General features: G+C 36.1%; 1 protein-coding gene across 5 annotated transcripts in view; it reads left to right on the top strand.

Annotated features, from left to right (window-relative positions):
* WDR41 (WD repeat domain 41) overlaps window positions 1-25,447 on the top strand; it is a 190,915-nt gene that overhangs the window by 129,868 nt on the left and 35,600 nt on the right. For 4 of the 5 annotated variants that reach the window (XR_015248402.1, XM_086698349.1, XM_086698338.1 and 1 more), the window contains one exon: window positions 15,353-15,468. Coding sequence is in view for 4 of the 5 variants with exons in the window: in XM_086698349.1 (XP_086554475.1) it covers window positions 15,353-15,468 (116 nt within the window). In the remaining variant the exon portion in view is untranslated. Of the gene's footprint in view, window positions 1-12,525; window positions 12,845-15,352; window positions 15,469-25,447 lie in introns of those variants that run through there. The other variant, XM_025924530.2, reaches the window with a different exon arrangement.

Consider the following 25,447-nt stretch of genomic DNA (forward strand, 5'->3'; position numbering starts at 1 on the left):
TTACCTAAAAGTTCAGTTTTATAGAAACTACCTGTGAGGGTTGCTGGAGAGGAGGTGGGTGGGGAGATGGGCATTAAGGAGGGCACTTGTTGGGGGTGCCTGGGTGGCTCAGTCGGTTAAGCGTCTGACTTCAGCTCAGGTCATGATCTCGTGGTTCGTGAGTTCGAGTTCTGTGCTGACAGCTCAGAGCCTGCAGCCTGCTTCAGATTCTGTGTCTCCCTCTTTTTCTGCCCCTCCCCTGCTAGTGCTCTGTCTCTGTCTCAAAAATAAATAAAACATTAAAAAAATTTTAAAAAAGGAGGGCACTTGTTGGGATGCGTACTGGGTGTTATATGTAAGTGATCAATCACTGGGTTCTATTCCTGAAACCCATACTGTACTGTATGTTAACTGACTTGAATTTAAATAAATAAATTTAAAAAAAAGAAAGAATGAATGAAAAGTACCTATGAGGGATGCCAGACATAGGGTGTCACAGAGTTCAAAGCAGCTTTTATAAATGTGTTCAAGGAGCTAAAGGAAGCTATCCTTAAAAAAGTAAAAGATTCTGTGATGACAACATCTCATCAAATAGAGCATACCAATAAAGAGACAAAAATTGTAAAACAGAATAAAAAGGAAACTTTGGACTTGGAAAGTTAAATAACCAAAATGAAAAAGTCACTGGAGAGCTTCAACAGCAGATTTGAACTGTCAGAAAAAAAGAATCTGCAAACTGAAGAATAGGTTGATATAAATTGTGTAAGCTAAAAAAAAAAAAAAAGGAAAAGAAAAAAATGACAGAACCTCAGAGAAATGGGGGACACATTAAGCATACCAACATATGATATGAAAATCAGAAGGATGAGAATGAATAAAGGAATAGAAGTATTTAGAGATATGGCTGAAAACTTCCCAAATTTGATGAAAAACATTAATCTACACATCCAAGAAGCTCAATAAACTACAAGAAGCTCAATAAAATACAAGCAAGATAAATATAAAGAGATCAACAACTAGTTACATCATAGGAATGAAATCCTTTTACTTTGAGTCAGTAGTGAGTAAGCAACATTTACCATCAAATGTCACAGCCATAAGATTGTAAACACTGAATATTGATTTAACCAAAAATTTGTTATTTATTGAGAGGATGGTAAAAAGGAACATTGGTAATACAGTTGCAGTGGTGAGATGAGGCAAGTTTAATGTGAAGTTTAATGTAAAGTTTACAGTTAGTGTTAGTCCTCATGTAACATAAGAAATCAAAGATCTCAAAATGATGCAAAGAGAACAAAAATAAAAGCAAAAGATAGCAGTGTATGCACATTTTCAGAAATATGTAGGTAAATTGAAAAAGGAGCAGCTACAGCCTTCAAAGTGGTTGCTTTTGGAGGCAACACTGGGAATGGGTTGGACAGTGTGTTTTGTTTTTTGTTGTAAGCCCTTAGTACAATTTGACTTTATGTATATACATATTTTTTACATCCATAAAATGCAATTTAATTTTTTTACCTTACCACAAATGGTGATACTTCTTTTTCTTTTTCTCCAGCTTTATTGAGATATATTTACACATAACTACTTTAAGTGTAAGGTATACAATGTGATGATTTGATACATGTATATATTGCAAAATAGTTAGTAAGGTTAGTTATCACCTGACATAATTATCTTTTTGTGTGTGTGTGTGGAGAGAACATTTAAAATCTACTGTCTTAGCGACTTTCAGGTATATAACACACTGTTGTTAACTATGGTCACCATGCTCTACATAGATCCCCAGAACTTACTTGTCTTATAACTGGAAGTTTGTACCCTTTGACCAACATCTCCCTGTTTCCCCCAAGTGCCTGGCAACCACTGTTCTACTCTAGTTTTTATGCGTTCAGCTTTTAAAAATTCCACATATACATGAGATCATATATTTGTCTCTGACTCATTTCACTTAACATAATACCCTCAGGGTTCTTCCATGTTGTCACAAATGGAGGGATTTCCTCCTTTCTCATGGCTGAATAATAGTCGTGTGTGTGTGTGCGCGTGTGTGTGTATCCCATTTCTTTGTTTAGTCATATTTTATTTTTTATTTATTTATTTTTTAATTTTTTCTCAACGTTTTTTATTTATTTTTGGGACAGAGAGAGACAGAGCATGAACGGGGGAGGGCCAGAGAGAGAGGGAGACACAGAATCGGAAACAGGCTCCAGGCTCCGAGCCATCAGCCCAGAGCCTGACGCGGGGCTCGAACTCATGGACCGCGAGATCGTGACCTGGCTGAAGTCGGACGCTTAACCGACTGCGCCATCCAGGCGCCCCTGTTTAGTCATATTTTAATGGACACTTAGGTTGTTTGTTTCTTTGTTTTGGCTATTGTGAATATTGCTGCAGCGAACATAGGAGTGAGGATATCCTTCAAGATAATTATTTAATTTCCTTTGGATATATACCCTGAGGAGGGATTGCTGGATCATGTGATAGTTCTTTTTAATTTTTTGAGGAATTTTCATGACATTTCCATAGTAGTTGCACCAATTTGTATCCCCACCAACAGTATACAGTGTTTCCTTTTTTCCACATCCTCACCAATACTTGTTATTTCTTGACTTTTTGGTAATAACCATTTTAACAGGTGTGAAGTGACATCTCATTGTGGTTTTGATTTCGCATTTCCCTGCTAATCAGTGATGTTGAGAATCATTTCATGTACCTGTGGGCCACTTGTATGTCCTTTTTATTTATTTATTTTTTAAAAATATAATTTATTGTCAAATTGTATGTCCTCTTTAGAAAAATGTCTGTTCAGGTTCTCTGACCATTTTTAAATTAAATTATTTGTTTTTATGCAGTTGAGTTGTATGAGTTCCTTGTATAATTTGAATATTAACCCCTTATCAGGTAGATGGTTTGCACGTATTTTACTCCATTACAAACATTGCCCTCTTGTTTTTTTTATTGTTTATTTTGCTGTGCTTTTTTAGTTTGATGTGGTCCCACTTGTTTATTTTGTTTTTTATTGCTTATATTTTTGGTGTCATGTCCAAAAAAATTATCGCCAAAACTAATGTCAAGGAGCTTTTCCCCTATTTTCTTTTAGTAGTTTGATGATTTCAGGTCTTATGTTTAAGACTTTAATTCATTTCTTTATTTTATTTTATTTTTTTTTCAACGTTTATTTATTTTTGGGACAGAGAGAGACAGAGCATGAACGGGGGAGGGGCAGAGAGAGAGGGAGACACAGAATCAGAAACAGGCTCCAGGCTCCGAGCCATCAGCCCAGAGCCTGACGCGGGGCTCGAACTCACGGACCGCGAGATCGTGACCTGGCCGAAGTCGGACGCTTAACCGACTGTGCCACCCAGGCGCCCCAAGACTTTAATTCATTTCCAGTTAATTTTTGTGAGTGGTTTCAGATAGGAGTCCAGTTTCATTCTTCTGTATGTACTTACCAGTTTTCCAAGCACCAGTTGTTGAAGAGACTTTTCTTTCTCTGTTGAGTATTTTTGGCTCTCTTGCCAAATACTAGTTACCTTTATATGTGAAGGTTTACTTCTGGGCTTTCAATTTTGGTACATTGGTCTATGTGTCTATTTTTATGCTAGTACCATTCTGTTTTGATTACTAGAACTTTCTAATGTAGTTTGAAATCACGAAGTGTGATGCCTCCAGCTCTGTTTTTCTTTCCCCATATTGCTTTGACTATTTGGGGTCTTTTGTGATTCCATATGAATTTTAGAATGGTTTATTCTATTTCTGTGAAAAATGCCATTGGAATTTTGATAGGGATTGCATTTGATAGGGATTCATAGATGGTTTTAAGTAGTATAGACATAACAATATCAGCTCTTATGATCATGAACATGGGGTATCTTTCTATTTGTGTCTTCTATTTCTTTCATCAGTGTCGTATAGTTCTTGATGTCTTATAGATCTTTCACCTACTTAGTTAAATTTATTCCTAGATATTTTATTGTTATTGATTCTATTGCAAGTGGGATTTTTTTCTGATAGTTTGTTGTTACTGTTGTTAGTTATAGAGATGCAACTTATTTTTTCAACAATGATTTTGTATTATGTAAACTTACTGAATTTTTAAAATTAGTTCTAACTAATTAGTTCTATTAGTTTTTGGTGGAGTCCTAAGAATTTTCTGTATATAAGATCATATCATCTCTAAACAAAGACAATTTTACTTTTTTTCCCCCCTGATTTGAATGCCTTTAATTTCTTGCCTAATTGCTCTGGTTAGGATTTCCAGTAGTGTGTTGAATAGAAGTGACAAGAGTAAGCACCTTTATTTTGTTCCTGATCTTAGAGGAGAAGCTCTCAGCTTTTCACCATTGAGTATGATGTTATTTGTGGGCTTATCATGTATGGCTTTTATTATGTTGAGGTACATTCCTTCTTACCCCATTTGTCATGAGTTTTTATGAAAAAAGGATATTGAATTTTGTCAAATGCTTTTCTCTATCTGTTGAGATGATTATATGATTTTTATCTTTCATTCTATTGATGTATATTACATTTATTGATTTTCATATGTTGACCCACCCTTGCATCCCACACTTGCTCATGGTATATGATGTTTTAATGTGCTGTTCAGTTTGGCTTGTAGTTTTATTTTCTGGTAGTCACTTTATCTGGCTTTGGTATCAGGATATTGCTAGCCCTGTAAAATGAGTTTGGGAATGTTTCCTCTTTAATTTTTTGGAAGTGTTTGAGAAGGATTGACATTAATTCTTTTTATATATTTGGTACACTTCACAAGTAAAATCATCTGATCTTTGGCTTTTTTGTTGTTGTTGGCAAGTTTTTTGATTACTGATTCTATGTCCCTTATTATTGGACCATTGTTCAGATTTTCTATTATTCAGTCTTAGTAGGTTGTATGTTTCTAGGAATTTATCCATTTCTTCTAGATTATCCAGTTTGTTGGCATATAATTATTTATAGTAGTTTCTTATAGTAATCCTTTGTATTAATGTGGTATCAGTTATATTATCTCCTCTTTCGCTTCTGATTTTATTTGACTCTTTTTTTTTTAGTTTAGCTAAAAGTTTGTCAATTTGTTTACTTTTTTAAAAAACCAATTCTTAGTTTCATGGATCTTTTCTGTTGTTTTTCTGGTCGCTATCTTTTTAATCTGTGCTCTGATATTTTGACTTCTTTCTTCCTATTAACATTGGGCTTAGTTCCTTGAGTTGTAATGTTGTTTGTTTGAGATTTTTGTTTCCTTTCTAAAATATAGGTGTTTATCACTATGAAGTTTTCTATTAGAACTACTTTTGATGTATCCCATAATTTTTGTTATATTGCTTCCTTTTTTGTTTGTTTCAAGATATTTTGATTTCACTTTTCATTTCTTCTTTGACTCATTGGGTGTTCAGGAGTGTGTGGTTTAATTTTCACATATTTGTGAATTTTCTAGTTTTCCTCTTGTTTTTGTTTCTAGTTTCATACCAGTGTGGTTGGAAAAGATACTTCGTATGATTTCAGCAATCATAAATTTGCTATTTCAATCTTCCTAAATCTGTTAAGATTTATTTTGTGACCTAACATGTAATCTATCCTGGAGAATGTTTTATGTACATTTGAAAAGAATGTGTATTCAGCTCTGCTGTTAGATAGAATGTTCTATATAAGTCTGTTAGGTCCATTTGGTTTAAAGTTTAGTTCAGTTGCAGTGTTTTCTTATTAATTTGCTATCTAGATGATCTGTTGTTGAAAGTGGGTTATTGAAGCCCCTGTTATTGTATGTATTGTCTATTTCTCCCTTCAAATCTTTTAGTATTGCTTAATTTTTTTAGGTGCTTCTATGTTGGGTGCATATATATTTACAATTCTTATATCCTCTTGAGAAGTTGATCCTTTTATCATCATATAATGGCCTTTTTTGTTGACAAAGTTTTTGTGTTAAAGTCCATTTTATTACAAGTATGCTACTCCTCTCTTTTGGTTTACACTTGAATGAAACTTTTTTTTCATCCTGTCACTTTGAGTTTTTGTGTGTCCTTAAAGCTAAAGTCAGTCTTTTGGGGTGCCTCAGTGGCTCAGTCCATTAAGTGGCTGACTCTTGCTTTTAGCTCAGGTCATGATTTATGGTTTGTGAGTTTGAGCCCTGCATCAGGCTCTGTGCTGACAGAGTGGAGCCTGTTTGGGATTCTCTCTCTCCCTCTCTCTCTGCCCCTCCCCATCTTGTGCTCAGTCTCTCTCTCTCTCTCAAAAAATAAATAAACAACAAAAAAAGTAAAGTCCGTCTTTTGTAGGTAGGATATACTTAGGTCTTCAGCTAGTCTCTGCCTTTTGATTGGAGAATTTAGTTCATTTACATTTAAAGAAATTATTGATAGGTAAGGATTTACTAATGCCATTTTATTAATTGTTTTTCTGGTTGTTTTGTAACTCCCCCTGTTCCTTTCTTTGTAGATTGATGATTTCTTGTAGTGTTATGATTTGATTTTTCTTCTATTTATCTTTTGTCTCTCTCCTCTGTTTTTGCTTTCTGGTTATTATGAGGCTCACACAAAACATCATGTAGATATAATAGTTTCTTTTAAACTGATAAGAACTTAACTTTATTTGCATATAAAACTCTCCCCTTTAATTCCCCCACATTTTGTTTTTGATATCACAGTTCACATCTTTTTGTGTTGTGCAGCCATTAATAAATTATTTTAACTATAGTTAATTGTAATTTTATTTTTTTAACGTCTTTATTTATTTATTTTGAGAGAGAAAGAGAGAGAACAAGCTGGGGAGCGGCAGAGTGAGGGGGACAAAGAATCCAAAGCGGGCTTTGTGCTAACTGTAGAGAGCCTAATGCAGGCTTGAACTCATGAATCATGAGATCATGACCTGAGGCAAAGTTAGGCAAAGTTAGGCAGTCACTTAACTGACTGACAAACCCAGGTGCCCACTATAGTTAATTTTAATACTTTAGCCCTTTAACCTTTTACTAGAGTTGATTAACACACTACCATTTTACAGTAGTATTCTGAATTTGACTATATGCTTACCATTACCACTGTGTTTTATGCTTTATGGTTCTCTGTTACTAATTACTGAAATTGGGGAAGCTAATTTCTTGTTTTATTTCAGCTTGACGAACTTCTCTCAGCATTTTTGGGTAAGGCAAGTCTAGTGGTGTTAAACTTCTTCATCTTTTGTTTGTCTGGAAAGGTATTTGTCTCTCCATTTTTTAAGGACAGCTTTGCCAGATAAAGTACTCTTGGTTGGCAGTTTTTTTTTTCCTTACAGAACTTTGAACATAATATCCCATTCTCTCCTAGTCTTCTAAGATTTTTGCAGAGAAATTTGATAGCCTTATGAGGATGTCCTTATACATGAAATATTTTTTTCTCTTGTTGTTTTTAGATTTTCTTTGTTTTTGGTTTTGGAGTTTTATCACTTTGTGCCTTGGGGAAGATATTTTTGGGTTGAAATTAATTGGAGACCTTTAGGTTCATGAATATGGTTATCCAGATCTCACCCCAGATTTGGGAATTTCTCAACCATTATTTCTTGAAACAAGCATTTTGCTCTTTTCCCACTATCTTCTCTGGGATTCCAGTAATGTGTAGATTCTTCATAGGATCCCCATTTCTTTCTTGCTTTCTGAGAGCATTGGCTGCTATTCTCCCAGCCACTCCCTAGCCCGCAACTGTGCAGCAGACTTCAGTATTCTAAATGGGACAAGAAAGAAGTGGTTCCCTTTGACAGTGTCTTGGACAGTTAGGGAAAATTGGAACTCACTGATATGCTTTCAGTTTTCTCCATTGGTGAAATCATAGGCGAACAAGATTTTTCTTGTCACTGAGATATGCCATCTTGGAGGCAGGATGATGTGGGTAAAGTAAAACTGTTCCTTTTACCCTCTTGAATGTGTCTAATCTTGGATTTTTTTTTTTCTCGTATGGTATGCTGAAACTTTTCTGCCGGACTCCCAGAGTTTCACAGAGGTACTCACCTCCATGGGTGATTATCTAAATCAGTGCTAGTTGGGGGGAAGATGGTAGAAAAATTATTCCTTAATGTTGATGATGTCACTTTTTATTTTAAATTGTGTAAAATAAACATAATATGAAATTTATCATCTTAACTGTTTTGAAATGCAGAGTTCACTAGTGTTAAGTATATTCACATTGTTGTGTCATCAATCTCCAGAACTCTGATGATTATGTTTTAACCAGATTTTCTTAGAACTTACTCCTTAAACTTACTCAGTACTAATTTGTGTGAGCATTTGTTACTCTTCAGCTGTTTCTTCTTAGAATACAAGAATCTCCTCAAGAGTAACCTAAAAATCTAGTGTAAGTTCTTTGAGATCAATTACCATAAGATTTTAAATTGTACAATTTTGAGGATCCTCCATTCATAACAAAATGTCTCACAGTGTGTTCCAGTTCCCTTTTCTTCCTTGTAAAGTTTTAGAAGCAGCTTGTCTTTCTATAAGAAATACTCCTGAGATTTTCATTAATATTTGCCATCTGAGCCTTGAAGTTTCTTTTTCAGAACACTTTAAACTATGAATTCAATTTTGTTAATGGTTACAGACCTACTTAAGTTATCTCTTTGAGCTTGAATGAGTTTTAGTAGTTTTTGTTATTTGAGAAATTGGTTCATTTCTTTTAAGTTGTGAAATCTGTGTATAGAGCTATTTATAATATTCTCTTATTACCTTTTTATGTCAGTAGGGTCTGTAGTAATATCCTCTTTTTCATTCCCTTTCATGCTAATTAGTTTCTTTCTTTCTCCTTTCTTGTCAGTCTTGCTTGAGGTTTATCAATTTTACTGATCTTAAAAAAAAAAAACACCAGATTTTAGTTTCATTGGTTTTCTCTGTTCAAGTTCATGATTCTTTACTCTAACATCTGTATTCTGCTATTGAGTCTATACAGTGAGTTTTTGATTTTGATCATTGTATTTTCAATTCTTAATTTCTGTTTGGTTCTTCTATTTTATATATTGTATTTCTTTGTTGATGTTTCAAATTTTAACATTTGTTTCAAGAATGTTCACAATTGCCATTTAAAGTTTTATAGTAGCTCTTTAAAGTCTTTGTCAGATAATTTCAGCATCTGTGTCATCATGTCATTGACATCTGTTGATTGTGTTTTCCCATGTGAGTTGAGATTTTTGTATTTCTTCATATGCCAAGTAATTTTGGATTGTATTTCTGGGCCTTTGAAATATGACACTAAAAAATGGTTTTATTTAACTCCTAAAGAGAATGTTGCGATTTTTTTTAGTAGTTCACCTGGCTAGATTTAGACACAAGTTCCAACCTGTGACTGTGATTCCAATATTGGCTCAGTTTAAGCTTTTGCAGTGTTAGTTGAATTTGTCCTATGTGTGTACCACCTAGTAATTAGTCTTGGATTGAGTGAAATTGTTAGCTTAGTTCTCAGTGTCTTTAGTATGCTAATTAGAATAAGATCGATGCATATTCAGGTGAGAGAAGTGAGCCCTGGAGTTTAATTCAATATTTCATGGAGTTTTCCCTTTCTGCTATCTCTCTAGTACTTTCAGGTTCTTTGGATCTCTGGTCAGAAACCACCTACTTCCATCATTGTTCCACCTCTTTTACTCACTGGTGAACAGACAGAGGGGAAAAGAGCAATAAAAAGCTTTGGACCCACCATCTTGCTGCCTTAACTTCATCAAATGAAGAAGTTTCTTTTCCTTCAGGATTTTGGCTCCTGTGATCTCCTCTTGGTAGTCACTGTTGCTGCCACCGTTGTTATGGGATATCTTGGAGTCTGTGACATGAGAGATTGGAGAAATGGAATGAACCCTCCCAGGTGCCCCTTTTGGCTCCTTTTTATAATGTATTTCTCTTTATTGATATTCTAATCTTGTTTATGCGTTGTTTTCCTTTGTCCCTGTCTTCCTGTACTTCTTTGAGTGTCTTTATTTTTTTTCTTTAAAAAAAATTTTTTTAACATTTATTTATTTTTGAGACAGAGAGAGACAGAGCATGAACGGGGGAGGGGCAGAGAGAGAAGGAGACACAAAATCGGAAGCAGGCTCCAGGCTCTGAGCCATCAGCCCAGAGCTCGATGCGGGGCTCGAACTCACAGACCGCGAGATCGTGACCTGAGCTGAAGTCGGAGACTTAACCGATTGAGCCACTCAGGCACCCCCTTTGAGCATCTTTAAAAAGACAATTTTAGGAGCTCCTGGGTGGCTCAGTCACTTAAGCATCCAACTCTTATTTTCAATTCAGGTCATGACCTCACAGTTTGTGAGATTGAGTCCTGCATCAGGTTCTGTGCTGATAGTGTGGAGCCTGCTTGGGATTCTCTCTCTTCCTCTTTCTCTCTGCCACTTCTCCACTCTCTTCTCTCAGTCTCTTTCTCAAAATAAATAAACATAAAAATAAAAAGACAGTTTTAAAAAAGTCTTTGTCTAGTAATCTCAGTGTCTAGGCTTTTCAGGGTCAGTTCTGTTGATTAATTTTGCTCCTTTGAATGGGCCATACTTTTTGATTCTTTGTATGCCTTTGGTTTTTTGTTTTTTGAAAACACTGGACATTTGAATCTTTTAATGTGTCAACTTTGGAAATCAGATTTCCCTCCTTCCCCAGAATTTGATGTTTTTTGATTGTTTTTGTTTTTGTTTTTTGAATGTTGAAAAGTGTCTCTGTGTTGGGGATTAGCTTGAGTTGAAAGCTCAAGGTCTCCTCATGTCTTTATTTAAGCCAGTGTCTTTCCCTGTGCACATGTGGGTTTCTAAATTTCTCTATGTATGTGGTTGCTTTTGAATGATTTAATCTTTAAATTAATATAAGGCCCAAAATAAGGAAAAGGGCAGGGAAGAAACCTAAAGATGTGTTATTCCTTTAAATGCCCTGTAAGCAGCTGTAGTCAATAGGGATTGAAACAATGATGGCCGGGTTCTGTGCTAGCCAAGATTTCCCCTGAAAGCTGCAAACTTTTAAATAGAATTTAGAGCTTCAAAATAGTTTATATTAAGTCTGCCAGTACATTTGTTGTCTAGGTAGAGAGAGGGGATTCCTGGTGCTTCCTACTCCTCCAGTTTCTCCGAGGTCACTCTCATAGAATCTTTTATAAATTTCTTTCTCAGCTGCCCTAAAAGGAACCAAGGGAGAAAATCTTCATCCATGGACCAGTGCTTTAGAGACCAGAAAAGTGTTCTTAGATCAGACTAATGAGGCAGTGGGAACCCCTCCCCCACCAAGAATATGGAAGCTCAGAAGGATAAAATTTAGTCTACGTGGGCAACCATGTTGCCTGATTTGAAGATTGACCTTCCAGGACCCGAATCCTGGTGTTTCTGGGTTTTGTTTCACTTAAGATGAGTCCCCCTTTACTAGGGGCTAGTCAGTCTCTATTCGGTCTATCTTTATTTGCATACAGACTACAATTTTGGGCTAGCACACTGAAGGCAACCTTTTCCTGACCTTTTTGAGTGTTCCTTTGTCAAGTGCATTCACAATGAATACAAAGATGAATCACAGAAGATTCCAGTTCTCCAGGGACTGGTAGTTACATTGATCAGCTGCCTATAGCCAACATACCTTCATGTAGAGGGTATGGCCCTCTATTAGTGGTGTCCAATACATTCTGCTTTGATCCTAGAGAGCAGCAATTTTACTGCTTTTGGGATCTTGGTGCATCTGTATCCAGTACATGTTTTTGAATTAATGCAGTGGTTGGGACAATTGTGGTAGGTTCTCTATATGAATTTACTGCTAGGACCCTCATTTGAACCTAATAATCACATATGCAAATATATGCACGAACTTTTACAGACATAAGTATTAGTAGTCCCTAGACCAGTGATCCTCAAACCTTGCTACTCATCACCTGAAGAACTTTCCCTAAGCCCTAATTCCTATGTTCTAACCATGGAGATTGTTTTAGTTAAGTCTGAGGTGGAAGCTGGAAATGTGTGTTTTTCAAAAGCTACCTCATAATTTTGATAGGCAGCCAGAGTAGAGGACCACAACCCTTTGAATGCCTAAGAAAATCTAGTAGTCACAACAGACGATTTAAAGTGCCTTCTATTATTTAGGGAGATTCTGGGTTAGAAAGACAAGAGCAGTAGTTTTGGAGCAGCATGGAGATTGTATTCCATTTTCAGTGTAGTCACTTAGATAAACTACTGATTTTTCAGAGCTTCAGGCTTTTTTTTTTTTTTTTTTTTTTTGTAATGAAATAGGCATTATAGCGTTACCATGAGAATTTATGTAAAGCCTTACTTAGCACCTCTACTACAGCACACAATAAATGTTGGTCAGATTTATTCTGGTGTACACACGTGCCACTGGATATGTCCAGATGCAGAATCTACTGAAGTACACCTTCTCTTGCCAGTTCTTTAGGAAACCAGAGGGTTGGAGAGGTTAGTTTTCTAGCCCCCCAGCCAAGTGAAGGTCAAAAGCCAACCAAGAAGGAGGAGGCTGTTGGTACTGGTTGCTCTCCGGACTCCAAGTGCTGTGTTACGTATGTCCACCAGGGGCCGCTGAAGCTACCTAAACTCCGAGCGCTAACCTGGAGAGGCCTCCGCGCGTGCTCACTGGGTGCTACGCGTGCCTCTGAATCCCCTCCGCCATTCTAGCTTTTGGCTGCCCCAAACCAACCCTCTGTGTCTGAGTAGGGCAGCGCTTTGGGGACACAAATATTCCCTCTTCTTTGGGCTTCGCCTTGTACTTCTTCGTTCCCAGGGCAAATCTGGGGCGGCAAGTATTAGTGTCTCCATTGCGCTGCTGCCCAGGAGATAGAAGGCTGAGCCCCGCGCAGAGTTCAGGCTGACTGGGTCCTGGGCCCAGCGAGAAGCTGCCGCTGCCCGGATGTTGCGATGGCTGATCGGGGGAGGCCGAGAACCTCAGGGACTGGCCGAGGTAAACCCCCTGGCGACTCTGCCTGCCGCCAGAGAGGCCGAACATGCCTGACCAGTGGCTTTTGTCAGAGTCCAGTGCCTCATCCAGACGCGGGAGACCCGGGCGGAGGCGGGGCCTGCGGGTTCGGAGGCCGGCAAGGGCGGGGTTGGCGTGCGGGCGTGCGGGGGACGCCCTTCCTGTGGCTAGTCTGAACTGTTGATCCCCCTAAGATCCTGAGAATTAAATATCCCTGTTTCAAAAGGAGGTAACTGAATCTGATGTGGTTCAACAGCAGGCTCAAGGACATTCAGCTAGCCTTCTCCGTGCTTAAACTAGCTTCATTTCAATTATAGAAGTATCTGGCTTACGAGAAACAAGTGGTGACTGCAACTTTCTACTTAAGGTTTATTAGAGTTGGTGTCATTTCCCACCAACTGATGCTTGCTCAGGAAATAGAATATTTGATTATTTACCCAAGAACAAAAAAGGATAGAAGTATTTTAAAAAATTAATATGCTTCAAAGTCAAAAAAGTGATTTTGTAATTAACTGCTGTTTTTTGGTTCCATAGTCTGGCTTTCTTCATGGGCCTGAATAATTGAGTTGACTATAATGAAATTTATATTTGAAAGACTGAATACAATAATTTTGGAACCTTGAAAGGTTTTGTATGCCACCGAGAATTAGAATTTGTGTTGAATTCCCGTTATTTCTCATAGGAAGTAGTTGTTTAGATTGTTAAAAATGAAAAATTTGGGTAGTTGTGAGTCAGCAACCTTACTTCTCACTTTTAACTTCCTCATATTTTTGCAGTTGAGGCTTACTGTCTATTAAAAGCATTTATTTCAAATTAGACTCATTTCAGATAGGCTGAAATCCTAAGGATTATGGAAAAGTTGTAGAAAATTATCATTTATGTGACATGATAATTCAAAATTAACCCATTTATTTGATGAATCATATAATTAGATTAACTGATTCTGCCTTTCCTGATAAATTTTCATTTAGGGCAAGTGGTATACAGTTTTCAGATTTCTCAGTTTTGTTTTTCTAGTCAGAACCACTGCCAGAAGTGAGATGGGATAAATAGAAAGCACCCACTGCTTTGGGGATGATATTTTGGGGAAAACACTTAGGCATGCTAGTTCCACATTTTGTTTAACTGTTGTGAATTTGCGCATTGTTGGAACCAATGATTTTCCTTAATTTATGCGAGAACTTTGTATCCAGACTTCTAGTTTCACAGTATTTCTCTGGTGGGATGTTTTGCCCTTAGGGGACATTTAGCTATGTCTGGAGACATTTTTGATTTTCAGGATGAGGAAGGTTAGATTTCTATTAGCATCTAGTATGTAGAAACTACAGATACTGCTGAATATTCTACAGTGCACAGAATAGTCCTCAACCACAAAAAATTATTTGGCCCAAAATCTCAGTAGTGGCAAGTTTGAGAAATTGCAGTTCAGAGGTTAAGAACAAAGGTTTTATCATGAAATAGTATTGGGTTTGACTACAGAAATGAGGTTAATAAGACCTACCTTACAGAATTGTTGAGTGAATTATATGCCGTATATGATTTGCACAGTGTCTGGCTTATGGGCTGTGACCTAATTCTCTGTTAGCAATTATCTTTATCAGACTTACTGTCCAAAATGGAATTTATTGAATTTATCAACTCCAAAGGATTTCATCCTTTCTTTTATTCATTCAACAATCATATATTGAGTACCCATAACGGGCTAGGCACTGTTGTAGTCTCTATTTTACCCTTTTGATCTGCAGTTTTGTTGTCAAGTTTTAACTGAGAAACACTCATTCTAAAATACTGAGTTAGATTGGCCCATTGATTTTTTTAGGTCAGGTTTATTGAGATACAATCTCCTTAACATAAAATTCACCCTTTTTGTAAATATATTGTGACTTGAAAATACTAAAATGGGGGCGCCTGGGTGGCGCAGTCGGTTAGGCGTCCGACTTCAGCCAGGTCACGATCTCGCGGTCCGTGAGTTCGAGCCCCGCGTCAGGCTCTGGGCTGATGGCTCAGAGCCTGGAGCCTGTTTCCGATTCTGTGTCTCCCTCTCTCTCTGCCCCTCCCCCGTTCATGCTCTGTCTCTCTCTGTCCCAAAAATAAATAAACGTTGAAAAAAAAAATTTAAAAAAAAAAAAAAAAAAAAGAAAATACTAAAATGAATGCAAGAGTGAGATTTTTTTCTTCCCTTTTAGCTTGTTTTTAGATAACAATTTGAAGAATGATGATCTGAGTTTAAGGATTATATTTAGGTCACTTCTAACAAAGAAGAAAAAATATGTGAATTTGTGGTTAAGAGAAATATTTTATGTTAAATTGGCAGTTAGTTGATATTAGGGGAAATCATATATAGTACTAGAACATGATATCATAGCTTTTTAAGTCTTATATTCTTAGATGTACACCATGAAGTAGGGTATTTTATTTCGCTATGGTTATTTATCATAAATAATTTAATTTCTCTTTCTCTCTTGTTTTTGTTTTCTTTTTATCCAATACAAGAAATCTCCCTTACAGACAATAGGTGAAGAACAAACCCAGAATCCCTACACTGAACTGCTTGTACTGAAAGCTCATCATGATATTGTACGGTTTCTGGTACAGTTAGATGAATACAGGTAAGAAGCTCTAGTTGTCCAGTTGCCTACTGTTTGGAAAGAGCTTTTAGGGAATTGTATATTTGAAAACAGCTTCATAATTAATACATCTTTTCTAAAAATTTCAAATCTGATCATCTGATCTAAAAATTTCAACTATTTACTCGAAATTGACATCTGCATCTTAATGAAATACGCGTCTGAAGTCATTTTTTGCCCAGAAGTCAGCATGTCATATTTGGTGATTTGATGGTTATTTTTATTTGAAGTTTCTTTTTTTTATTGCCCAGGAAAATTTTTTGTTAGTTTAGAAGAAGTGTATGACTTTAAAATTTGCTTGTAAACAAATTTTACACAAGTGTTGTTAAGGTGAACCTAAATTTGAGAAACAAATATGGGAAATGTTTAACTATCAAGTACCTACCAGGAATGTGCTATTTTTAGTAGAAAGTAAATATTTAATCTGAATCTTATGTTAATGAGGAAATCCTTTTAAAATGTTCATTATTTACTTTCTTGTCAACTGAGATAATACTGTGTTTAACTGCAAATAGAGATGAAGTATGTAGGTCTTAGGATTGTAGATTTAGCTCATTTCTGATGTATGTATCTGTTTATTAAGCCCTTAGTCAGCTTAAGGTTATACTTTGTAATATGTAGCATAATAACAATTAGAGGTAACTAATTAGTAACTTAGAGGTAACTAAGTAGTTGTGTAACTGCTTAATATTTGTCTTCACTAGAATCTAAACTTCATGGGAGGCATGTTTTTCTTATTCACCACAGTATCCTTGGTACCTGAGACAGTGCCTTACATATAGCAGGTGATTAATAGTTGTTAAATGAATGAATATGACCCTACAGACAATATTAAGTGTGCATGTTTCATGCCATCCTAACTCCCTAACCCCCGTCTGTTGTTCCTATCAATTTTTCTGCTATCATCTCTAATCTTCTCTTTTACCTTTGATACTTTTTTTTTTTTTTCCATTTTTGACTCCATGGGTGACTGCTGTTGTGATTATTCCTAATTCTGACCATCACTTCTCATGTCTTTTAGCCTTGTCTTCTCTCTTTTTTTTTTTTTTCTTTAATGTCTTTGGTATTGCTTTTCCCATGTGCCGTGCAAGTATGACACTACCTGGAGTTAGATTAAATTTTACAGGTTAGGGACACAGTCCTGCACAGCACTCTCTGCACATCAGTCACCAGTTGTAATCTCTAGGGGTCCCAGGCCACTCACACTTCAGCACATCAGTATGTATTACCAACAGGGAAGCTCACTTAAGTTCTGAGTATCCAGAGTTTTTATTATCCAGAGTTTTATTGGGGTTCATTACATAGGAATGATTGAGTCATTTGCCACCTGATTGAACTCAATTTCCAGCCCTTCTCTCCCTGCCCTTTGCCCATACTTCAGCCTCAGGTTGGAGGGTCAGGCTGATATCCCAGGGCTCACAGCACCAAACCTTTAATTACATGGTTCATATTTCCCACATGGCCAGCCCCTATCCTTAATTGTGTAGGGATCCCACCCTACATCATCTCATTAGCATAAACACAGGTGAGTTCTGAGGAGCCCAGCTGCCTTCTAGAAACCAGGGACAAAATCCTGACACATTATTGTACAACACTATGTTCCTCAACTTTTGCTTTAAAAGATTGACCTCATATATATTACTAGCCTTCCAACACTGTTTTGTTGTGATATGACCCAGACAAATCATAACATGTAAACCATAATATAAGAATCTTCAGCCCTTTGGTAGTATTCATTGCTTATATGTTCTAAGAGACACTCTGATTTTTTAGTCAGCCAGCCAGTCAGATTTTTGAAGCTAAGCATCGCTGGAAACATGGGATGTTTGGACCGCTAAATTTTTTTTTTTTTTTTTTTAAAGTTTACTTATTTATTTTGAGAGAGAGAAAGAGAGCAGGAGCAGGGAAAGGACAGAGAAAGAATCCCAAGCAGGCTCCACACTGTCAGTGCAGAGCCTGATTCCGGGCTTTAACTCGAGAACCATGAGATTCTGACCTGAGCCGAAGCCAAGAGTCAGATGCTTAACCTACTGAGCCACTGAGCCACTCTGCCCCTGGACAGCTAAAGTTCCTTACATGTTTTACCATAGTAAGTTGCTAAGCAGGTTTTAAAAAAACCCAAATACAGTAAAACCTTGGATTGTGAGTAACTTGTTCTGCAAATGTGCCACAAGATGAGCAAATATTTCTAATAAATTTTAACTTGATAAATGAGCAGTGTCTTGCAGTATGAGTAGTGTGTGACTCCAAACATTGCATGATCACAAGTGAGCCAATGGTTCTTGAAATTTGCTTTAATATACAAGTGCTTTGGATTATAAGCATGTTCCTGGAATGAATTATGGTCACAAACCAAAGTTTTACTGTGGTTTCTTAGACTATAATCACTAATATTTGGGTCTTAAGGAATCCTCAGATCATGTTGTGTAAGAAAATTAAATAAAAATATACAGTGTACTTTCAGGATGTGATCTTTAAATTTTTATATAGATTAACTGTTAAGATTCCATGTTCGTTACTACCTGTCCTCTGAAATGTCCTCTTGGCTTTTATTACATAGAGTAAGAATCTGCAGAAAAGGCCATCACCTAGAATAATGATCATTGTGAAAATGCTAATATCTAATTACATTTTCCCCACAGTGATGTTCCTGTATAAATAAGTTGTTTAATGATGTAGTAAATGTTCTGTTAACAGTAGAAAGTTATAGATAAGTGTATCAAGTTATATATTGCTCTTTTAAATACCACCCCAAACTTAGTGGTTTAATACAACCTGCTGTTTACTTAGCTCACCAATTATTGGGCTAGGTTCAGCTGGGTGGGTGTTTTCCATCTGTGCCAAGATCAGCTGATCTTGGTTAGATAGTAAACCTAACCTAGGCATCTCTGGTCAACAGGTAAATGGGCTGGGCTGGGTGATTCACATTGGACTCAGCTGGGATGACTGGGATCGCTCTTCATAAGATTGCTCAAGTGCTTGTGCACGTAGTGATCATGGAGTTCTCATAAGAACGAAAGGGAAAGCCCTGTTGTAAGCTCTTCTCACGTCTTTGTGGTGTTTGCTGCTGTATTGTTTGCCAAAGCAAGTCAGGAGCTGGCCAAATTCACTATGTTGGTAAATAAACTCTACCTTTTGAGGGGAGAAGCAACTAAGTCCTATTGTAAATGGTGCTAGACAAAGGGAGAATAACTTGTGGCCATGTTTGCTGCCCACCGCAGTGAATCTAAATGTCTAAAAATGGATGCAAAACTTACATTTTGGCTTTTGCAATAAAGTGAAGATATTACTACATGAGTCACATTTAATTATTTGTATTCAAGTTATTACTATGCCAAAATTTACATCTAGTTAGGAAGTTTTTCTGTCAGTCACAGACCTATAGAACTTTCAATCTGTGTTTTGCTTTAAAAACTGAATTCTGCACTGAAAGAAAAAAACTAAATGGTCACTACTGGTAAGTAAGATATAAGAAATATACAAACTGTATAAGTATTTATTTAAATGGAATTAAGAGCACAGCATTTTCATTCTCAATTTTGTAGTTTAGATAATATAGAATTATCTTTACTATTCCAGATGTATATTATTTTTGCATTGTCAAATTACAGAAATACCTTTTCAGTTTTAAAATAAATACATATTATATTTTATGTTTTTTATTTAATTTTTATGGACCTTACATTCTGGTTTTTTGGTCAGCTGTTGTAATCCAGGTTTCACGCTTCAGGTCTTTAGATAATATCATTTTATTGAGAATTTTGCAGAAGGATTTTCTTGTTTTCTTGGTGGCTCAGCTAAAATCAGTGAGTGGAAAATTTTCACAGATTGGTTTTTGAAGATACCAAATAAATCCTGTATAACCTAACAGACAGCTGCCTTTTCTTTTCTTCTTTAGTGTTTTTTGAACATGAAGTGAGGGTCATATTGATTGGGAGATCACTAAAGAAGGCTAAGCCTCAGCAAGAGTCTTCCAAATAATGGACTGTGCTAAAATTGCATGTAATACTCTAGCATTTGACACATTAAACTAAACCGAGTTCATAACACATTTTAAGAATAGTTTTTTCTGTTGCTCATTTGACCATTCCTTGCTCCTCCAGGAAACAGACAAGGTTATGTAGGATGGTGATCATGACTGGAAAAGAATCAGGTGACCCATGAAATGCCAGACTGGAGAACAAAATGTGCCCTTAGGATAGCTGGTGAAGCTGTACATTTACAAGAAACTAAGTCAACTCAGTACAGTTTGATAATTCACTAACAGTATGCTATATCTTTAAGAAAATATTCTTAAGCTAAGAATATCTTCCTTATATTCAGAGAATAGAAATCAATAGTCAAGGTGATTTAGACCCTCTTAATCCCTGAGTTCCCTGCAAAGCAGATAACAAAATGGAATTAAATATGCAAATGGTTTATTAGAAACACCAGTGAAGGGACAGAGAAAGAAGCAGGATTGAACAAGGGGAGCTGTCTCAGACTATGGTCTAGATCTGACAAAGTCTCTGTAGGCCCCATGGGGAGCTCTGGAGGAAAGAATGCCCTTTAGGGGAATTCTATGTTGGATAGAAGTAACTGGGACTTTTAACCCTGCCTTGCTTAGTCATTAGCTGAGGGTCATCCAGGAACATGCTTCTGGCTTCCACCACCTTGCTTAAGTTCCATTACCTGGAAGCCAACTGAGGTAGTATGACTTTGGCTTCAAAACTGAAATGGACCCTGAAGTCAACAGGTGGAGGCTGGTAATCACCTTTCTGAGAGCTGGGCAGCTTCTCCTGAAGGGGTATCTGCAAGATCTGTATTGCCTTTCCTATACAGACTGTATCTGGGATCAATAATAATTGATGGGAGGAAATTTCTTTTTATAGAAGAATTCAGGCTAGGAAAAATTGTGGAATTGGAATATTGTAATTTTGCAACTTCTAATAAATTTAGAGAGTTTACCGATGGCTGTTAACCTTACATGCACACAAAGAAAAGAGTTGAAATATACTCCAACAGTATATTTCCTGTTGGAGTATACAAACTGCAAGGAGAAAAATATGAAGAATAAATAGAACAAAAGACTTTAAAGCTATATCAATTACTCCAATTATGAACTTTATTTAGATCCTCCTAATAAAATTTTAAAAAATCATGAGATTGGGAAGTATGATCACTGAGTATGTGGTGACATTAAGAAATTAAATGGTAACTTTGATGTAAAGGATTCCTAAAAGAGTCACACTGAAATATTTACTGATGAAATACAGCTAATTGGATTTGCTTCAAAATCTGCAGAGGGGGGATTGGGTGTGGTACGGATGAAACAGTATTGGTCATGAGTTGATAATTGAAGAGAGATGATGAGTAACTGATGATGAGTAACTGATGATGATGATTTTTGTCATACTGTTTGCAATTTTATATACATTTAAATTATCCATAATGAAAAATTGAAAAATGATATATATTTGATATAGAGGAAATATATCTATATTTGATATATTTGATATAGAGGAAAGGTATTTTTGTTTGAGTATAAAACTTTTTCTTAAAGGGGCACCTGAGTGGTTCAGTTGGTTAAGCGTCTAACTTTTGATTACAGATCAGGTCATGATCTCACAGTCGTGTGATCTAGCCCTGCATCAGCTCTGTGCTGAGCATGGAGACTGCTTGGGATTCTCTCTCTCCTTCTCTCTCTGCCCCTCCCCTCCTCACTTTCATCTTTCTTCCTCTATCTCTCTCAAAATAAATAAAACTTAAAGATGAAAAAACAAGAAAACTTTTTCTTAGATATTGGATGCAGGAATCACATAGATGGACCTGAACATATTAAGTAATAACTGGCAAAAAGCTGGATTAAAGGATGTTGGCTTTGATATACAACTGCTGTGGGATTTCTCATACTTCATCCTGAGGTGGGTAGACATATCACTCAAATCACTGGTACACCTGGACATCTGCAGGCTTCCCACTCACATGTAAGCTTACCTCAAAAACAAGAGGTTTATACCTCTCTGTATAAACATATCCTCAGAGAAAGCCCTGAAGGATTTGAACTGAGCATGCTCAGTTCATTCTCACACGCTAATTTAACTGGTGGGGCACAGAGGCCAAGATGTTTCTTTAGTAGTTAGAAATTCTTTCACAGAAACTTGAGCTCAGGTGAATAGAGCTTCCCTTTATTAAAAAAATTTTTCTTAACATTTTTATTTATTTTTGAGATAGACACAGCATGAGGGAGGAGGGGCAGAGAGAGAGGGAGACAGAATCTAAAGCAGGCTCCAGGTTCTGAGCTATCAGCACAGAGCCCAACACAGGGCTCGGGCCTGCCAATTGTGAAATCATGACCTGAGCCGAAGTCAGATGTTTAACCAACTGAGCCAACCAGGTACCCCTAGAGATTCCCTTTAATAGAAATCACAGGGAGTTTTGGTTTTCTAGTACTTGAAAACTTTGATGCGTAGTTTAGCTTCTTGTTTGTGATTTGGTGGAGGGGAGAATTTACAAAGGGTTTACCTTTCCTAATGACCATGAAAACTATGGAATCTTCCAATACTTTCAATGTATGTGAACTAAAGAGGGACGTCAGACATTGACATATTAGAGTTATGTAGTTGTATGCATTTTTTTTAATGTTTATTTTGGAGAAAGAGGCAGAGTGCAAGCGAGGGAGAGGCAGAGAGAGCGGGAGACACAGAATCCTGAGCAGGCTCCAGGCTTTGAGCTGTCAGCACAGAGCCTGACACGGGACTCTAACCCACGAACTGTGAGACCATGAGCTGAGCCAAAGTTGGACACTTAACCGACTGAGCCACCCAGGTGCCCTGATGTATGCATTTTTCTTAAGGAAAAAAAAAATCATGTTCAAGTAAATCTAATGAAAGGATCAATGACATCAGCGTCTCTGGGTCATGAAAATGCTTTCAAGTTCCCTTTTATTTCTCTACAGGTCTCTACATACTTCTTTGATTTTCTTCAAGTAGTTCTAGCAAAAAGATAAATAAAAATCTATTTCGGTTTTTATTTTTTTAAGTTTTTTTTTTTTTGAGAGAGAGCACAACCAGAGGAGGGGCAGAGGGGGAGTAACAGAATCTGAAGCAGATTCACTGTCAGCGCAGAGCCCGAGGGACTCGAACTCTCACAAACAATGAGATCAGGAGCTGAGCCAAAACCCAGAGTCAGACGCTTAAATGACTGAGCCACCCAGGAGCCCCAGTAAAAATCTATTTTATTTATGTATGTATATGTATGTATGTATGTATGTATGTGTGTTTATTTCTGAGACAGAGACAGAGCATGAGGTGGGGAGGGGCAGAGAGAGAGGGAGACAGAGAATCCGAAGCAGGCTCCAGGCTCAGAGCTGTTAGCATAGAGCCCAATGTGGGCCTCGAACTTACAAACCGTGAGATCATGACCTGAGCCGAAGTTGGTCACTCAACCGACCGAGCCACCCAGGCACCCCCAGTAAAAATCTATTTTAAATGAAATTTTTGTATATTTTCAATTGTGTTTGGTTTTGGTATTGTAGTACCATTTTTCAACTCTATTTTATTATAAAAAATGTATACTACTTTAGTTGCATCATGTATTACATTTGTGGATTATGTGGGAAGTTAGTTAACTATAGGTATTTTCTGTATTGCCATAATAATGTTCTGTTTTTATTTTTCAAGTGCTTTATGATTATGTAGATATTGAATACAGGAAAGTTTATGTGCAGGTTTATGGACTGTACTTTTCATTATATCCTCTAAGGTTATATTGGTATCTGTAGCCACCTTTGACTTAATTGAAATATATTCAAATGAATAAGAACTATTAAATAAGCACTTGGGTAATAGACATAGGAATTCTTGTGAAAATATTTTATACAAATCTTTGTGAAGCTTTGCTGTACATTTCAGTTCACAGTTGGCAAGAATGAGAGCACTTTCTCTAAGATGTTCAAAGGGAAGGTTAAACACCTTCCTTTAAAAGGAATGATTTCTATAAATTAAATTGAGTATAAATGAGAATTCTCAATGGATTCATGATGTGGACCCTGTAGCATTACTTAGTAATGTAGACTGAGTTCTTCAAGGGTAAGAACTATCCTTTTAATCTTTATTTTCAATATCAAATATGTATTATCAAATATAATTATATTTAATGCCTAATATATAGTGTTTAATAAATATTTCTTGAATGAATGAGTGAATCATCAACTCTTATGGTAAATTTAGTTCTCATGATTAGGGGAGGAAAAGATGGGACATTCTAAAAGTTTTTTTATAGGTCTTTAAATCATGCTTCACCTTGTTAAACTTCTTTTCATGCATATAGTTTTTTGCTTAGTCATTTAATTGTATAGTCTGAGTTTTTTTAAAGATGTGGTTTCATGTTGAAGATTATACATAAATATGGGACAGGAACTTGAAAAAAATAAAAGGAATTCCATGTGTGGAGTGGGATGCTGGATTTAAAAATTTTTTAATTTTACTTTTTGTTGTGACAGTAGATATATTAACAATGATAAAAGAAAAAAAATGAGGTTACGTTAATAAACTGAATGATTATTTTACAGGGCGCTTGCAACACTTAAATGTTTGCTCATTCATTGAAAAAACATTTCTTTAGTGCTTTAAACCTGCTGGAGATAATCAGAGTTTTGTTGGACTAGAAAGTGCCACATTATAAACATTTATAAATATGGCAATTATTATATTGATTCTAAGAAGACTATTTTTTCCTATTTTGGAAACAGTATATATCTGATGGTGACTTTCAGTTATAATTGGCAGTATTTTTATCTTAATCCATAAAATAATAGAATGTCTTATAATTGATATCTTAGATTTCATGAAATACAGCACATTTCTAAACAATCGCTGAATTTTAAGATCTTGAAACAAGAACCACATGTAATTGATCTTGATATTTTCGTCACCTAGCATGAATCTCACTAAATACATTTTGTGCCATCAGTAAAGAAGCATTTCTCTTAAAACCTTATCTTCAGATGTGAATCTTTGGATTCTACTAATTTAGAATGTTTTAAAAATTATTATTATAATTTTAATGCAATATAGCTATAATTCTTCCTTCTATTGAATCATTTAAACCTTATTGGCATTTTAATTAGTCCTTTTTTATAGTTGATTATTTCTGTTTACCAATTATATAATGTATCTTACTATTAGGAATTCTTGGGTTGAATTTTCATTTTTGATTTGCAGATGGCTGAAGTATGTACTTGACTGATTAGGATAAACTGATTTACTTTAAGATAAACTGATGAAGTGTAGCTAGTTTTCAATTATCCATCCTAATAGCATGGCTAATTATAATTTGTGAATGATCTCCCAACCCTTTGTTATTTTATGGGAGATACTAATATGTAGCAAAGTGATATTGATGTGTATTTTTAAGCTTCATGTTTTCTCTTTAGAGGAGGTAATAATAAATACTTATTTATTAGAAAAATAAAGAATAAAACAGTAAAATAAACGCCTGAATAATCCACCAACTAGGTAATTGACCTCTGAGCAATAAAAAATTGGCTGGGATTTCATGCATTACTATTGAGCATTGTTTAGATTTAACTTTTGTTCACTACTGATTGAATTAAAGTTTGAGGTGAAATGCTCTATCATTTCTAAACTCTCAACCGTTCAATCATCTCTCATTGTGAACTCATGAGATTCAGACACGATAAAACAATAATGAGAAGTTAAAAATCAGGGTTAGAAAAAGAATGTTAAACCTGCAGTCTTCTAGAAAGGAGAAAAGCAATTATAAGAGTTTCAAGAATCAATAGAAATTGATGTTTTATACCAAAGAAAACTTAAGACCTTGAGTCCTGCCTCCCCACCATCACTATACAAATAAAAAGAAATCAATAGGCCTAGAAACATAAGCTATTAAAGATTGACGTCCAGCAACTATTTTTGGTACTCAGGCATTGTTTACTATTCTGATTCAGAAAAATGTATGT

The sequence above is a fragment of the Puma concolor genome, chromosome A1, assembly GCF_028749965.1.
Source record: "Puma concolor isolate L17-30 chromosome A1, mPumCon1.1.hap2, whole genome shotgun sequence".
NCBI classification, from domain to species: domain Eukaryota; kingdom Metazoa; phylum Chordata; class Mammalia; order Carnivora; family Felidae; genus Puma; species Puma concolor.